Source organism: Meriones unguiculatus, chromosome 5 (genome assembly GCF_030254825.1).
Source record: "Meriones unguiculatus strain TT.TT164.6M chromosome 5, Bangor_MerUng_6.1, whole genome shotgun sequence".
Lineage (NCBI taxonomy): Eukaryota > Metazoa > Chordata > Mammalia > Rodentia > Muridae > Meriones > Meriones unguiculatus.
Window position 1 is genome coordinate 83,578,558 of NC_083353.1, and position 17,571 is coordinate 83,596,128.

At 51.4% G+C, this 17,571-nt stretch overlaps 1 protein-coding gene across 4 annotated transcripts in view; it reads left to right on the forward strand.

Annotated features, from left to right (window-relative positions):
* Slc6a6 (solute carrier family 6 member 6) overlaps positions 1-17,571 on the forward strand; it is a 73,251-nt gene that overhangs the window by 33,488 nt on the left and 22,192 nt on the right. For all 4 annotated transcript variants that reach the window (XM_021638237.2, XM_021638238.2, XM_021638241.2 and 1 more), the window contains 4 exons: positions 4,675-4,911; positions 6,162-6,296; positions 7,154-7,388; positions 16,429-16,561. In XM_021638237.2, coding sequence (XP_021493912.1) covers positions 4,675-4,911; positions 6,162-6,296; positions 7,154-7,388; positions 16,429-16,561 — 740 coding nt within the window. The remainder of the gene's footprint in view (positions 1-4,674; positions 4,912-6,161; positions 6,297-7,153; positions 7,389-16,428; positions 16,562-17,571) is intronic.

Here is a 17,571-nt window from a genome sequence, read left to right on the forward strand (position 1 = left end):
CAACTCCAAGACCTTCCTGACCGGTGCACAGATGTCTGAGGGCCAGAGGGCCTAGTCGGGCACTAGGAAGGAAACAAGGCTCTCACCAAGCAGGCCACTTCTCTGGCCCCAGCAGCTCTATGCTTGGTGCACTCTTTTGATCTGTACTCTGCTGTAGGCATGAAGGAAGATGGGGATTCTGGATCCATCTGTCCTGGTCCCAGTGTGTTGCCTGAGGCGAGCTACCCTTTCTCTTCTTGCACCTCTGCTTCTGTTATGTGGGAGTATGCTAGAAGTCTCTGTGGGCTGTGGAGCAGCTTGTCTGGCATGTGCCAGGCCTTCAGTTCAAACCTCAGAACTACATAAGCCTGGTGTGATGGTGCTGGCCTGTAATCTCAGCACTGCAAAGGCAAAGGTGGAGGCGGGCAGGAGTATCAGATGTTCAAGATCATCCCTGCTACTAGTAAGTTCAAGTCCAGCCTGGGATACATGAGACACTGTCTTCCTCCTCTGCACACCTCCTTTCATGTCCCCCAGAGAGTGACAGAGCAGGAAACTATTCTGAAATAGTGTAGCCTAAGTACTAAAAAAAAGTCTGATGTTTTAAAACTGGCCAAAGGGTACAAAAGTGTATCTGGCCAGTGTTACCGACACCAGGGTTAACCTGTGTATGTGGCAATACTTGTCTGGTAATCTCCAAGCAAGCTAGCATCCAGGCACAAGCTGTCTCTAGCTGCCACCTCTGGAAAAGGGACAGTGCTTTCAGCTGTATGGGGAAGGACACTTTGTTCTGAAGCACTGTAACTCAGTGCATTCTAATCACCTGTAGCTGTGGTAACCACGAGGAAGCTCCTAGAATGAGAATTAAGCGTCTTCCCCACTGCGAAACAAACCCGGACCCTGAGCCAAGAGAAACAGCTCCTGCCTTGGAGAAGCAGGCTGCAGGCAGATGGTGTGAAGAGACTTGCGCTGTGCGGTGGCCACTTGGCCACCACGGAGGTGGACTGTCCTAACTGGGAGTCTGTAGAGGCGGACCCTAGGGAGGGTTGTCCTGAGAAGTCAGGCTGGGCCAGCAGAGGGCTGGCTGAGGCAGAGGAAGCCACAGGGTCTCTGTGATACCTGCTCATTCCAGTGACCTGGATTTGGAGTTGGCTGGGTCTTGTTCATCTTTCACTGGGTGGTATGAAGGCCTTGCTCACCCTGGGGGCGGTTATAATGACACCAGCTGTTATTTTAGGGAGTGCTTGCTACGCGCCCTGCGCTGTTCTGAGCTATTCTGTGCACCCCTCATTTCTTTCTCCGTAGCCCATGGCAGGCATTACTGCTGTACAGATACGAACGAACATTGAAGACCAGAGAGGCTGACTATCTTGCCTAAGGTCATTTAGCCCTTTCAAGTGGCTCTCAGCCCCTCTGTCAAAGCTCAGAAGTACCTTTACAGGGACCTAGGTGCTAGCTACCACAGGGCCTGGAGCAGCCTACAGAGGGAGTGAGAGAATCTACAGCATTCTGTGGGACCAGTGTCCCACATGGAGGGATGGGGCCTATGGGTTTGTAAGGGTCTTTCTTGGGACCCAGCAGGGCCAGGGGGTGGGGTGGGTCTTGTATTTCCCTCTAGCAATGAACCAAGAGCTAGGGTCCATTATGAATGTGGGTTTTAAGCTGCCTTCATCTGCTGCATGAGAATAGACTGGGGGCCAGTAGAGCAGCAGGGAGACCTATGAGGAGGCTGCTGTAAATGCTTGCGCTAGGGGCTGCTGGCTGAGGGAGAAGGTTGCTATGGTGACAGGGACGTGGGGGTGGATGCCAAGAATGTGCAGAGTGGATCTGCAGGTCTTGCTGGAATGGTATATTGCAGGGTGGCTGGACAGGCACACTCAAGGGTCTTGGAATGAGAATGCAAAAGAGAAAAAGGACGGGGTGCCCGTGTCTCTGCAGGGGTTTCTCTGGACCCAGGGAAATCGGAGGCTTGGATGATACCCTCCCTAGACAGTAGCCCTGGGATTTGCAGCTAAACCTCAGGGTTGGAGGTGATGTTAAGGCAGGACCACTGGGCCCTGAGTTCTCCAAAGGTAAATGGGCTTGGACCACACTCCCACAGGTAGGAGAGGTGATGGTAAAGGAGGGTCAGACTCCTGGGGGCACCCGAGTGACCAGGCACTGCTTCACTCAGGTCCCAGCCATCATGGTTCAGTCTCAGGCAGTGTGGTGATAGATGGAGTCCTGAAAATATCCAGGGAAAGATTCCTTACATTGCAAATCAAAGTCTAGAGACTGGGTTCTTTGGGAACCCTCTCTACTCAGTGTTCTCTGAGTACAGACTTGTTAGTAGGTCTAGAGGCCTAGAATATAGAATATAGACACCAGGCCACAGGGCCTCAGCATCTGGCTCCTAGGACCAGCCTTGGCTAGTAGCTGCCTGTGAGGCAAGGATACCCTCCTCCCGCTCCCATCCCTCCTGAGTGCTGGAGGCACTCCCTCCTCCTCCTCCTCCTAAGTTTAAAAGCTAAGCTGACCTTGTGAAGTCTACCCAGCCCCAAGGACTGAGACGTGTCCAAAGGGTGGATCAGCCCTTCTCAGTTGGAGGCTCCAGGCCATTCTTGAGCGGACCCTTCCCTGGGAGGGAGTGGAGCCCACATCCTCCAATTATGCGCCCACCACAGGCCACAATGAGCCCTCCAGATAACCATCGGGGGGCTGCTGACCTGCTGCAGGAACAATGCTGGCTGCCTGAGCTGTTTTCACAGTGGCCACAGGCCTGCTGAGCCATGAGGCCCCGGGGGAGCCTCAGAGAAAGGCCATGCGGATGCTCCCCCAGACAGAGGAAGGACTCCGGGGGCTGCCCAGTGGCTCCAGGAAGCCTTTCTTGGTCTGCTCACTGCCAGATAGTGAAACAATTGGGGCCCCCCACCCCAAGCCAGCAAGTGAGAGGAAGGAGGCGTGGGGGAAGCAGGGTTATTGAGCTTCTGAGCCTCTGCTCCTTGCTGAGGGCCACCATCCCCCTCAGTGGGGGGCGGGGGGAGAGAAGCTGGCATGTCACTTTTGTATACCCTAATATTTCTGGCAGCCGCTCTGAGCCTCAGTGCAAAGCCTCATCCACTCATGGCCAGTGCAGTTGCTGTTCAGGTAGGGTTGGCTGTGGGGAGCCAGACTGCAGCCAAGCAGGTGAAGGTGCTCTCCCAGAGGGCGCGAGTCAGGAACAGTGTGCCCTGCATCTACTCCACTGGGTGTTCATGTGAAGAGCACAGATCCTGTGTGCTCTGTCTTTCCGGCTTTGCAAGACAACTTCAAATTTTCCATTTTTTTTCCCTGAAATCTGGTATCTCAGTGCCAGCTACCTACATAGATCATGACGATAAACAAGGTGTGTCCTAGGCTATATGGCTATCTTTGCTGTCATTCATTTTTATTGTGTAGAGAGGGACACCAAGGCTCAGAAAAGCAGGAAGGGACACCAGCTCTGGGGACCCCAGCTCAGCCCTATCCTATGGCCCTCTGCCATGCTGTGTGTGAACCTTGTACACAGGGCCCTGGCTCTTTGATGGCATAGGTGGATGGTGACCGCTACAGAATGTGGCAATACCCCTCAGCTAGCTAAGCTTCAGAGACACAGGGAGTTGCTAGAAGGGGATGAACATCAGCTGGTACAAATGCCCCCCCCAACCCAGGGTGGAGTCCAAGCAGGAGTGGACCTGAGGGAGACCCTGAACCTGAACTGTGCCAGGGCCTTAGAAGGCCTCCTTATGTCCAAGCCTAGCTGGAGCCAGAGAGCAAGACCCCTGCTTGCTAGGATGAGTGGGTTTGGCTTGGAGTCAGCAGGCTTAAAGAATGGATACCAAGTAGCATGCCCTAGGTCACTTTCTGGATATGGGATCTAGACTTTCCTTGCCCACGTTCCACACTTGCTCTGCCCCTACATCATATCCTCAGCTGCCGCACTCATCAGTATCATTCTGCATAAGAAGGTCTTATTTTTCCCTGCTACAAACATATTCTGTAACTTTAAATTATTTATTTATTTAATGTGCCTTGAGGTTTTGCATGCATGTATGTCTGTGTGAGACCATCAGGTCTTAGAGTAACAGACGGTTGTGATGCTTGGATTTGAACCTGAGTTCTCTGGAAGAGCAGTCAGTGCCCTCAACTGCTGAGCCATCTCTCTAGCCCCAGCTGTCCATTTTCTACAGTCTTGGTGAAGCCTATTTTCCCAGTACCGTGTCCTGTTCAGCCAACACTATCTTCCTGCTTCACTTTTTCACCTGGCAGCAGGTGCCTCCTATAGGTCAGGCCCCACACTAGGCTCTACACTGAGACGTAACTAAGATGTGATTTTTTTCTGAGCAGACCTCTAATTAGAAAAGTGTCTGTAGCATGGAGAGCTGGAGGCAGGCTCTCTCTCCTTTGGAAAATGTCTAGAACTTCCCAGGGTACACGAGCTGAATGAAATTTGTTGTTTGAGGACAACAATCTTGGTCCATCAGTGCTTCTGGTTAGCTGGTGCCTGGGAAATGGAGCCTGTTGCTTCTATAGGTTACAAGTTGTCCAGGCCTGAACCTTGAGATCTTTGGGGTCTAGATGACTTCTGTGATGGGGACCAATGGGGTGGCAAGCTCCTGCTGCAGCCTGGAGAGGTAGGAACTGGTCCCAAGTCACTGGGGTAGCCCCCGTCATGCACATCGGTTCTGCCTCCCACAGAAAACGAAATGGCTACCAAGGAGAAGCTGCAATGTCTGAAAGACTTCCACAAAGACATCCTGAAGCCTTCTCCAGGGAAGAGCCCAGGCACACGGCCTGAGGATGAGGCTGAGGGGAAGCCCCCTCAGAGGGAGAAGTGGTCCAACAAGATCGACTTTGTGATGTCTGTGGCCGGAGGCTTCGTGGGTTTGGGCAATGTTTGGCGTTTCCCCTACCTCTGCTACAAAAATGGTGGAGGTGAGTATGGGTCAAATTGGATGCTGGGGACAGAGAGAGAGGTCTTTTCCTCTTCTGCATCCTTCCCCAGACCAGGTATACCCTGCCCCAACCGCACAGGGGCAGTCTGCCTGAGAACAGGGTGGTGTTGTGTTGGCCTCTGGTTATGCTACCTTCTGGAGGACTTTCCCTGACCCTCTCTGAACCTCTGGTTTGCCCTGTCAGACCCATGCCCCCTCCACTTCAGATGTTAATGCTCTCCATTTCTATATTCCACCATCTCTGAGCTCCTTCCAGCCTTCCCCCTTAGCATCTTTGATACTGATTTTGCTTTTTAACCTCACTCTATATGTTTCCAAATGCCAGTTCTGTCCCTTTTCATAAATGGCAATCAGTATCATTTGCCATTGATGCGAAGGGGGAGGGGGACAGAGGGCACCCGTGAAGAAGTTCTGGCTGTGGTGGGTTGAGTTGGTGAGTTTGGGTTTGGATTTTTGTGTTGTGTCTCCTGCTGAGGTCTCTGAGAGAGCCCTCTCAGGTGCCCCCTCAGGTTGGGTAGCACCAGTTTAGAGACATTCTCGCTGGTACAGAGGGGGACCAGAAAAGGAGAATGTAGGCGACAACCACCTGTCGCATGACTGTAAAGGTGGGCATACTCCCTGCTGCCATGCCAAGAATGCCTCTTTGGGGGGACCCTCTCTTAGCACCTGGTTTCTTGACCTCTTGTAGGTATCAGATCCCCTGGGAACTCTGATGAGTGTTTTAGACACTCCCCAGAACAAAGCAGATAGCCTAAGCCCAAGGTGCCCACAGTTTCACAGGGTTTGTGGACCCGCTGAAGCCATTAGTGTACACAGGTAGGACCACCCCCTCCAGATACCTTGTTCCTCCTTACCCCTGGTACCCACCACCAGCTGGAGATATCTACCTCCTGCCTTCCACCCCACCCGCTTCTGGACTTTTCTGGCCGCCAACCCAGGCTGGCCTCTGGCAGGTGGGTGAAGCTCCAGCAGGAGGTAGTGCTGTACCTGGGTCTAGCGGACGGAGCAACCTCTACCGGGAAGGATGCCGGGGGGAGGGGGGAAGGCAGGCATAAGCACCAACCAGATGGCTTGAAGAACATGGGTGGGGTGGGTAGGCAGGCCTGGAGACTCTTCCACAGAGTGTGAGTTTGGCTAATACTTTAGGCTGAGAGGGCTTGCGAGTGAGCCCCTTGCCGACCATCCTGTGACCATCACAGCCTCACCCTCTCTCCCCTGCTCACTTGGCAGGTGCGTTCCTCATACCGTATTTTATTTTTCTGATTGGGAGCGGCCTGCCGGTGTTTTTCCTGGAGATCATCATAGGCCAGTACACCTCAGAAGGGGGCATCACCTGCTGGGAGAAGATCTGCCCCTTGTTCTCTGGTGAGTATGTGATTAGGGTCAGTTGGGTCTGTATGTATTTGGGTCTGCCCGTTTTTTTGGTGAGTTTTTATATTATCTTCTGCCTTTGTCAGATCTCCTCACATGCAGGACAGCAGCATGTTGTCATGTTACTGTCACCTAGAAGCAGGGAGAAGGGAGATATAACAGGTGCCTGCTTGTTCAGAGAGTTCCCCGCCCCCCCATCCATCTTTGTGGGAGTTTGAATGAGTGAGCAGGAGCCTGGAGAACTGGCTGGTTTCAGGCCTCCTCTCCTTGGGGTGGTTTTAGGGAAGTTTTTGAGCCTCAATTTCTTCATCTAGAAAACAATATTCCTACTCTATAGAGTTACTGTGAAGACAGAATGAGAGCATATCTATCCATCCATGTTTCTATTCATTCCTCCATATTTCCATTCATTTGTCCATCTATATTTCTATCCATGCATCCATCCATCCATCCAACTCTATTCATCTACCCATCTTTCCAAATTTCTATCCATCCATGTTTCTTTCCATTCATCCATATTTCTATCCATGTACTATCTATCCATCTATCTATATTTCTACCCATCCATTTTTCTATCTGTCCACCCATGCTTCTGTCCACCCATCCAACCATCCAACTGCACAGTCATTGTCCTATCCCCACTTCTTTCACTCATCCTGGGACTCATCCAACTGCCATTTCTCTGACCACTCATTCACATGTCCTTTCATCTGGTTACTCCTTCATTCTATGACCATCTTCTGCTTATTGTTGAGAAGACCCCTTTAGGCCACAGACCGGGAACACCAGTGCCTCCCAGTTGAGTGTGCCTCCTTTCTGACCTGTGTCAATTTCGCTTTCCCCATCCACAGGCATTGGCTACGCATCCATCGTCATCGTGTCCCTCCTGAATATATACTACATTGTCATCCTGGCCTGGGCCACATACTACCTATTCCAGTCCTTCCAGACCGAACTTCCCTGGGCCCACTGCAACCACAGCTGGAACACACCCCATTGCATGGAGGACACCATGCGTAGGAACGAGAGTCTCTGGGTCACCCTTAGCGCCTCCAACTTCACCTCGCCTGTCGTCGAGTTCTGGGAGTAAGGCCACATCATGGGAGGGAGGAGTGGCATAGACAGGTGTAGAGGAGACAGTGGTTGTGAGAGACCCTGTCACTAGAGGAAAAGAGGACACACAACTGGCCATAGTGTCCTACCTTTTTCTCACACAAGCTAGAATTGACTCCTAGTTTACCATTTAATGGCTATTTGCTTGGTTTTTTTTTGTTTGTTTGTTTTGTTTTGTTTGTTTGTTTGTTTGTTTGTTTTTTGGCAAGTCACCTTACTGCCCTTTTGAGGTATAGTTTCTTTGACTCTCAAATAAGGAAAATGTACCATTCTTATTCTATGGGACTCCTGTGAGAGAATTTTTTTTCCAATATAGGTGTGCATGTGTTTGAAAATTATAGTTTTCTTCACCTGGGAGGATGGCTCAGCAGTTAAGAGCATTGTCTTCTTCCAAAGGTCCTGAGTTCAATTCCCAGCAACCACATGGTGTCCACAACCATCTATAAAGGGATCTGGGGCCCTCTTCTGGCCTGCTGGCTCACATGCAGGCAGAACACCATATAAAAACTAATTTAAAAAAAGAAAATTATATAGAAAAATATATAGTTTGCTTAATATATTTTGGGGAAAACATTCTTTATCATGCAGAGAAAAATGCTTTTATATAGTTATTCAAATGAGAAGTGAGTTGATAGCAAAACTATGTGTCAGTTATCTCTTACTGTGTAACAACCATTCCCAAACATAGTGATTTTATCCAAATACTGTTTTTTTTGTTTTTTTTTTTGAGCTCATGACTACTTTGTGACAGTTCAGTCTTTCTCAGTTTGGTAGGCCTCCTCTTGGCCTTCGTCATATGTCTTGTGGCTAGCTCTTGTGGAGTAGCTGGCCTCCCCATGGAGGGAGTGTAAGGAGTGGAATGGCTTCTGTGATTCCATCACTCAGTCTTTTCCCCTTTGGTGTGTTATAGCTCAGGAGGAACAGAGGAGCAAGCCCCAGCATGTGAACAGCATGTAGATAATCTCCTTGTATTAATGTCATTTGGGGAACTCTTGTGAGGTTGCGTTCCAGGGCACCCTAACAGCTCATGGAAACTGATTAGAAACGCTTGGGTACATCATTTCCCATATAAGCGTGTGCTATTAACTCAGGGTATGCAGTCAGGGGCAGGCTCTCACCTCTGGAAATGACTGGGATGAGACCTTATGTGCAGCCAGGAGCCATGGCAGATGAAGGTCTGTCCCAGACTACCATGAGATGAAAACCCCTCTCCTCGGGGGCCACTGGCTGCTCTTGAGGTATTACCCTACTTAAAGGAAGCCCACCTAGGGACCATCAGGAGGGAGCTGTGCTGTGATTCCTTACAATGGCATGATTCCTGCAGGTGAGAATAGTTGACTCATTCTCACCTGCAGGAAATGGTCTTACCTGTGTGGCCTGGCCATGCCTGGGCCTTTTGTGACGCATTCCCAGACAAGGCCCTAGGCTTTGGGGACTTTGGGTCTCCTGATGTGTATGTTTTCCAGTAGCAAACAAAGGGAGTGTTCAAAGCAGGTTCCCCAACCCTGTTCCCTACCCATTAGATAGCTGAGTTTTTGAACAAAGGAATGTCGGCATTTTGCTCTTTTCCCTTGAAGGGGCCCACGGCTTGCTAATTTTTCTGTACTGTTCTTGGCATTGCTAGGACACCGGGGCTGCCCCTCCCAGGCCTCTGGCACCCGGGCAGCTTCTGAGGTGTCTGCCAAACCTCATTACCTTCTGGGTTTGAAGCTTCATTCTGCCACTTCTGTCTTGGGCAGATGTGGTCAGTCTTTTGGGCCTCAGCGTCCTATACTTGGGATGGTCAGTTATTCTGTCCCAGAGACTATACTTAGCTCTAGCTGGATGAATCCCTGTATGACCACCCTGAAAAGCTGTTCCCTCACTTCATGGTATTGTTCATGTTGGTCATCATTGTGATTAAGCATCTTTTCTGGGGTGTTTAGAATCTGTATGTGACCCCTCAAATGTCCACAGGCTCTGGTGACAAGGGAGCCACAGTCTTTTTGCCTTTGCTTGGCAACCTGTCACTGTGGCATGGTCTTGGAAGACCTCTGCCTTTGTCTTCTCCTCAGACACCCCCAGCCTGAGTCCATTCCAGCCAGCACCACCCCTGTGTTCTAAATGCCTCGTGTGAAGTGCTTGGCTTTTGTTTCTCATCAGGAAAACATAGAGAAGGATCACTTTAGGAAAACGCCTGGTTCCACAGGCTTTCTTGTAGGCTGTGCCATGGCATCTGTGGATATGCTCTGCCCAATGACTCCTGACTTCTGCCCACACTGGCCTGCACAGGCTCTTGACCTGACTTCAAGTCCTAGGAGAACCTCTGAGTGTGCGGTCCACTGAGCAGAGCTACAAAGCAGACCCAGGAGAGGACCTACGCAGCTTTCTGCTGAGCCTGTGTGCTCAGAGGTCACTCAGTGGGCAGGAGTATCAGCAAGTCTGTAGGGCTTCCTGCTTCCAAGAACTTCCGCTTGTGCTGGGTTTGAAACAGTGGAAACGAAGGTGAAAAGGTGGGAGCTGTGAGCTGTTTTGATGCAGAGGCTGCCGCCACTTCTTCTCATCTTCATGAGTTCTAGGGACTGAATTCAGGGTCATTAGATTTAGGGACAAGTGTTTCTTTCCATCAGCTCTCTTGCTAGCTCCTGAGGTTTCTTAAGTAAGGAAAAGAACAAGACACCGTGAGAAACTCTCTCACATTTCATGTGCAGTTCACTGGCCCTCCATCACGCATGCAGAATCCAGTCACCCTCCCCATGCACACCGCACCCCTTGAGGAAGCCCCATGTTGCTGTAAAGGACACTCATCAGCTTCTTGCTCACTGTATGCCTTATCCTTGAGACTCTTGTCCATCCCTGGTTCAGAGCCTTGCCCTGTTTTTCCCACACTGTGATCTTGCCCTGTTAGAGAGGAGTGGGGGCGAGTACAGTGATGCTTGCCAAGCTGGCCCAGGTCAGGCAATCTTCCCTTGTTTCTTTGCCTGCACCAGATCTGGAGGGCTGGGAGCTGCAGCTAACGGGCTTGGTGGGAGCCGAGCCTCCCCCCAAGTTTCTTATCACTGGATGGCCCTGTCAGCCAGCCTGCTGCCCCTTCCTTCTTCTGGTTACCAAGGAGGCAGGAGGACCTCAGAGGTGAACTCCTCTCCTAAGTGTAACTCCCACGAGTCCCAGCCCTCTGATGTCAGGGTAGTTGGAATGCCAGGCTTGAGTCCCCTTCTGTGCTCTGTGAGCTGGAGTTAGCCCAGCCCCAGCGCTCACATCTGCTTTCTGGCATTAAGGAATCTGGGCAGGTTTTGTGTTTAGGGTCCTGGGGACCCAGCATGCACACAGGTCCGCTCTTAGTGAACCTTTTGTCTGTGTCCCGCCTTCCACCCTCCATATTACAGGGCAAGCCTTGGAGCTGAGTCCATGATCACAGGTCACATGGTGCACTGCCTGTATGCATGCACATCTTTGTTTCTCTGGTCAGGCATGGAGTCCTGATCAGCCTGACCCTGCCACACTTAACCTGTCTGTAAAGCCAGGCACCTTCTCAGCCTCAGTGGCTCAGATTCCCATGAGAAGCCAGTAGGCCCCAGAGACTGACATTTTGAATGCTGGCATTAGGGTGTGTTTAGTGGGGGTGGGGTCACAGAGCTTCTGCCCCTATCCTGCTGGTCCTCACCCTCTGAGGTCACCTCTGTCCCCAGACCTCCTGCTTCCCCCACAGGCCTCGGAGGACAGGCGGGGCCAGGTCTGGCCTAAAGCCCTTCAGCAGGCTGGAGCCAGGCCTTCCTCCGAGGCTCCTGCAGCGCCTCCTGGGAGCCCAGCATGGATCATTAGATTCTATTAGAATCAAAGAAATGAGTCATATTTGCAAACAAGCCATGCTCAGCCAATCTTCCTCCGTAGCTGTCGGAAGGAGGAGGTGGTGCGGGAAGGGCTGTGTGGGGCCCCATGCTCCGGCAGGCGGCCCTTTTATAATCGCTGCCTCTGCCAGTCTCCTGGGGACTGCTGCGGCCAATAAACGGCTGGCCTGCAGTCAAAAGGAAACGATTTGGCCCACTCTGAGGACGAATTTACATCTCCAAGTGCTGACTGGACGGCAGCAGGGCAGCCTGCTGCAAACACACGTCCAGGCCAGCTACTCTTTTAGTTCCCATTCTGGCAAGATGTGGCCCTTTTCTTGGAAAAAAAACAAAACAAAACAAAGCAAAACAAAACAAAAACAAAAACCCTGCAGCTTACCTCTGGAAGAGACTGGGAAGCCCACAGTTGGAAACACACTGAGACACACTGATGTGTCCCCAAGGACATCAGGAAAAAAAAAAAAAAAAAAGGAATCATCCCCAGGCTTGATTACTGCCCAGGGTTAATGGAAGACTGAGCCTCAGTTTCCCCATCTATCAAATGTCTATAATGAATTCGCTTACCTAATGTCAGGTGAGCTTCTTCATGTGTTAGGCGCTATGTGTGGCTGAGACAGACGCACTAAACCAGTCAGAAAGTAAGATCGTAATGGGACAGGGCTGACAGCAGAACCAGTGCTGGGGAAGGAGAAGACTGGGGTGCTCTTAACAGAGGGGGTCCAGGCGTAAGAGCTGCCCTTAAGAAAAGTGCATTGGCACAGAGCCCCGGAAAGACACCGTCTGATGGAAATGTGTGGCTGAGGAACAGATGGTTCAACAGTTCTGGGACCACACACCAACCCCTGAGGAAAAAAAGGGCAGCTGAGGGAGGGATCTAGAATGGACAGGTATAGATCCACAGTGTCTGGCTTCCTGTCTCTCTGCTCTCCTCGTCTTCTTGTTAGGCACTCCCCACCCCCCTACCCCTTCTTTAAAGTATCTAGATTTAAGTGGAAGGTGACAGGGACAGGTTAGGGATGAAGGTTGGAGCCTCGGGAGGATGTGGAGCTGAGGAGGGGTGTGAACTGGCATCACAGATAGTGTGGGGGTCCCTCTGCAAGTGTGGAGGAGAATATAGCAGGGAGGCTGGGAAGAAGGTACTGTGGTACCTTTGGAGTTGAAGGGCCCGGGACCCTAGGGCATCGTGGGGGGAAGCAGGTGTTTAGGAAGCACCCAGGAGTGGTGGGGTGGCGGTGTTCCCTCCCACACAGCATCATGCAGTTTACTGGGCACGGCACTCCTGGCAGTGAGAAGGTCCAGGGGACCCGTGAGGGAGGGAGCGGTACAGAGAAGGCTAGTGGGGTTCCTGCGGGAATGTGGATGACTGGCTACTCTCCAGCTCAGGCCTGCCTAGGGCTCCGGGAGGGCCTGGCAGGATATTTTGTGGCCCTGGAAAGCTATGTGAAGCCTGATGAAGAGGCCTGTATTATTTCAGTACTGTGTAATTTCAGGTAGAGGCAAGAAGATCAACCATTCAAGGCCAGCCTGGGCTACGTGAGACTCAAAAGATCCAATCAAACACAAACCCTTTTTAAAAAATGACTGGAAAGGTATATGACAAACACACAGCAAAAGAGCTGCATTTATTGCTGAGCCCCTGCCTTCAGCAACGCCTGCCCAGTGGTGTGTATTTGGGTTCTCTCTATCACAGTGACAGTCCGGTGCAGACACCCCTGTCCTGTGGCTCCAATTCTGTCCTTCAGGGTGCTGTGGTGCTTTATCAGCACATCAAGAACTTGACACTGGTCTGCTGGCTGTCCCAAGGCTTAGTGTACCCTACAGAGAGGCACTTTGGGTCACCTCGTGGTGAACACTTTGCCTGTGGGCCCCCATGCTGGTAGAATAATAGGAGATGGTCTTGGGAATGGAGTTACTAGGTCAGGGAAAGTCCACCTTAAAATGTCACTGGGTGCCACCATGAGACCCTATAGGGACTGTCCCCAGCAGCAGAACAACAGAGGACCCAGATATGTTTGTCTCAGCTGCCCAGATTAATAACGCTTGGCAGTGCCTGGCAGCAGTAGGTTCTGTTGGGCAGTTGGCTGGCCTAGCAGGGTGGCAGGAATGGGCAGAAAGGGGGCTCATGTCCTGGATAGGGCTCTCAGGACCGGCAGGATCTGGCTTTGAAGTTTTGAGTTTCTTGAAGGATTGTCCCAAAGAACAAAGAGACATGGCAGTTTCATGGCTGAGCATTAGCTGAATAGATGTGGTCAGTATGCCATCCAGGGAGTGGTCAGAGCCAGTGAGAAGAAAGGCAGGCTAGATGGGCTCTCCAGCAAGTCACCTGGAGCTTCAGCTGTGGAGGGTACACCTGCCGAGGGCAGGCCCTGGAGAGGGCTGCTCATGTGAAACTATGGAATAGGGTCACGTTCTTCTCCCCTGATGCAGCCCATTCACAGAAGCGTGGGCTGTTTCTCCCCGTGCTCTGAGCTTCTATGGCTGGCACCCAAGTGCTGAATGGTGAATGGGAAGGGCTTTTTGTTCTGTGGTGCTGCCAGGTCTCAGCTTGGCAGGGGCCCAAAGCTGGATGTGATTGGCCGTTAGCCTGCTTTTTGATGGGACCCCATGATGCTGCCATGAGGCACCAGATGATCCCAGCTTGTAGTGGACTGGAGGCCCCTTTATTATTTAGATTTTTTGAAAATAATATATCTATAGGTGTTTTCCCTGTGCACATGCATGTGTTTTGTGTGTGTGTGTGTGTGTGTGTGTGTGTGTGTGGTGTACCACTTGTTTGCCTGATGCCCTCAGAAGTCAGACGAGGGTGCCATATCTCCTTGAACTGGAGTTACACATGGTTGTGAGCTGCCATGTGGATGCTGGGAATTGAACTCAGATCCTCTGGAAGAGCAGACAGTGCTCCTAACCTTTAAGCTAGCCCTCTAGCCCCTGGAGGTTCTTTTTAAAAGTAGATGCTATTTTCTTTTAACATCAGGCTATGTATGGTGTAGAGCCTTGGCTTTGGTATCAAGCCTGGAGTTTTAGTGGCTTTGCAAGGTGGGCAAATAGACCTCCCAGCCTTGGTTTTCCCATCTGTGACATGCGGTCAGTCAGCTCTACCTCTTGGAATGAATGAGATATTCGAGTAGGCATGCAGTCAAGCTCTGTGGGCTTTTGTCTCTTGTGTGGTGTTCACACACTCTTCTACTTACATGGCAAGGGGAATTGATTTCGCTGTGAACAGCAGGGTAAAAACCAAGGAAAGCTGCTTTTCATTTAGGCTTGGGCGTACATCTTGCCTTGATCCGGTAGTGTAAGGCTTGGCTCTCCTCCTGAGTGGTTCATTTGTTCAATGGGTGTTTGTTGAATCCTGCTGAGTTCCAGGTGTCAGTCATTCTGGGTCCTGAGAACAGTGACTATGGGCCAAAGGTGTTACTTGAAGGCCATTCGAGAAGGACCTTTGGAATTAAACAAAATTCCAATGTTGAGGCTTTTCTGCTCAGAGGGTGGCCTTACCGTCTCTACTCCTGCTGAGAGGGAAGCCTGGGACTGGGGACTGCCTGCAGCTGTAAGGGACTCCTGGAGTGAGGGGATCCTGTGTCCTGTCAGCTGTGATTGGCCGCTTAAAGACTGGGCAGTATGTAACCTGGAGGACCAGTGTCCAGGGAAGAGGTCTGCAAGCTCAGCATGGGTGCTGTGAGACACTGGGTTCCCGGGCAGTAGATTTCACAGCCATCTTCGCTGTAGGCACCCTGTACTGCTTCCTATGGCTCCTACCCTTCAGGGAAGGCCCTGGTGAAAGCTAATGTGTGTAAACAGCAGACACTAGCAAAGATGACTGGAGATCAGCGCTTAGGTCCAGTTTCTGACTCCACAGACCCCAGCTTTACTGTCTGACCCTGAGCGGGTCTGTGCCTCTTCTTTCTGGAAATGGTCCTGGAAGCCATGGACCTGCCTCCTCTTGAGAGCTTCAAAGCCCTGGTGGGAAAAGGGGGGTAGGAAGCCAGCACTGCTTAAGCACCAGCTGTATGCCAGCAGCTTTCTATGGGCATGTTCATATCCTGCAGCCATGTGATCAGGTATGCCAGGGGCCAGGCACCTCCAGACCTTGTCAGTGTTTTCTGAGGCGTTTTTCTCATAAACTACTGCAGCAAGATGGTGTACCCTGGGTACCCTGTGCCCATACAGGCCCCATTTTGCCTTTCTGAGGCTTAGACCTTAGGCAAATCTAGATAATACACAGGATTAGTTGTTTTTGTTTTTGTTGTCCATTGATTTGGTTTGTTCTTTTGAGACAGGATGTGATTATGTAGCACTGGGTGACCAGGAACTCATAATCCCCCTGCCTCAGCTTGAGATTGCAGGGGTATAATGCCAATCCCAGCTAACAGTCAGAGTTAGATCAAGGAAGCTAGCACAGAAGGTTCTGGAAAGGGAGTCATTTTGGGTAAACTACGTAACCACCCCATTTTACGTACTGAGAGAAGCCTGGGGTGGGTAGGCTGCTTGCCCAAGGTTAGCAGTTGGAGAGACCCTGGGATTTGAACCCAGTGTTTGGCTCCCAAACAGAATTGAAGATTGTTCATGGGTCCTGCAGATAATCAGTCCCCATTTAAAAAGTGTGTGTGCGCATGTGTTCAGAGAACAACTTGAAAGAGTCACCACGCAGGCCCCAGGTCAGTTTAGCAGCCTTGGCAGCAAGCACCTTTACATGCTGAGCCATCTTACCACCCAAATCAGCCCCCGTTTTACAGACGAGGAGACGGAGGCTTGGGGACCTCACTTGCCCATGGCCAGGCTGGACTGAGCCTGAGATCACCCAATAAGGATTCTGTAATTCCTTGACAGTACTGCTGCCCTAGTCCCCTCCATTCTCTTCCTGACAGAGGGGAGACCAAGGCTTGTGTACATGCAGTACCCAAGGCAGGGGCTACCACTGAGGTTATCTGTGAGGATGGGGGCAGGTGCTGATTTTTTTTTTTTTTTTTTTTTTTGAGACAAAGTCACACTCTAGTCCAAGCTGGCCTGGAATTCACTCTGTAGCCCAGGCATACCTCAAGCTCAGCCTCTCCAGTGCTGGAATGAGAACGAGCATTTTGCATTTTATTTTGTCATGATGCCAGAAAACAGAACCTAGGGCTTTGCTCATGTTGGCTTTGTTTCCAGGTGACCCCCAACCCCTGACCTCTTGTTCTTTTTTCCCAAAGGCGCAATGTACTCAGCCTGTCCTCCGGAATCGACACCCCAGGCGCTCTGAAATGGGACCTCGCCCTCTGCCTCCTCTTAGTCTGGCTCGTCTGTTTTTTCTGCATCTGGAAGGGTGTTCGATCCACAGGCAAGGTGAGTGGACTCCTGTCCCCTGCCTCAGGGACAGCCACTCTGTGGCCAGCCTTCTCTACCCTAGGAGGGGAGCCCATGTCGGGACACAGGAATGCTCTGACAGGACCAAGACATACACATAGCCTCTTGTGGCATTCTCCACCACCCACCGGTCAGGGCCTTAGTGACCTCATGACTGGCAGGCAGCCACATGTCCCCACTGAACTTGTGTCACCAGCCACTGCCCTGTTTCCTGATGGGCATTGTTGGTATGGTGAGCAAGGCTAGCTAGGCCAGAGGCCAGTCGGCAGCCCTGCTCCTGGCTATGACTATCAGCCCAAAGTATGGGTCCCAACTTTGCAAAGTTAGCTGGCAGCACCCGGAGTTTTGAAGAGATACTGAAGCAGAGCCACCCAGGGCTGCTCTGAATCACTGTCTCTGTACTGGGGTGCAGCTTTCCCTGCTAAACTGAACCTCAGTCAGAAGGGAAGCCAGCCATGCCTGGACTGTGCCCTGCTAGCATCACTCCATAGGAGAAGCAGAAAGAAGAAACATGATGTTACCTTACCTGTCTCTTTAGGGACCCTGTCCACCATGCTCCCTACTTCACAGTCTGGGGCGTGTACATGTTCTTTTCCTCTAAACACTGAGGAAACTGAGGCTCATAAGAGGTCAGGCAGCTTGTCTGAGAGCAGCATCTTCCCTGAGCCTGTCCCCGTGGCTGCTGAATAGTGAACACGAGGGTTAAGATGAAACATATCCAGTACCTCAGGTCTTCGGACCAGTGCACCTAACCCACACATTCTTGAGTAAGCAGCGATCGCCTTTTGCCTTCTGCCCTCCTCAGTTTCCCCACAGAGAAGCTAGTCTGTCAGGGAGTGTCTGAGGAGCTTAGGTGCTAAACATACTGGCAAGTGTCAGCTTTGTTCAGTGGTGATGTCCTGTGAGCCTCGTGTGTGGATCCTTTGTAGGAATGGGGTGAAGGGATCCGCGGTGTCCGGCACCTGTGGCTGTCTGGAGAGAGCTGGGTT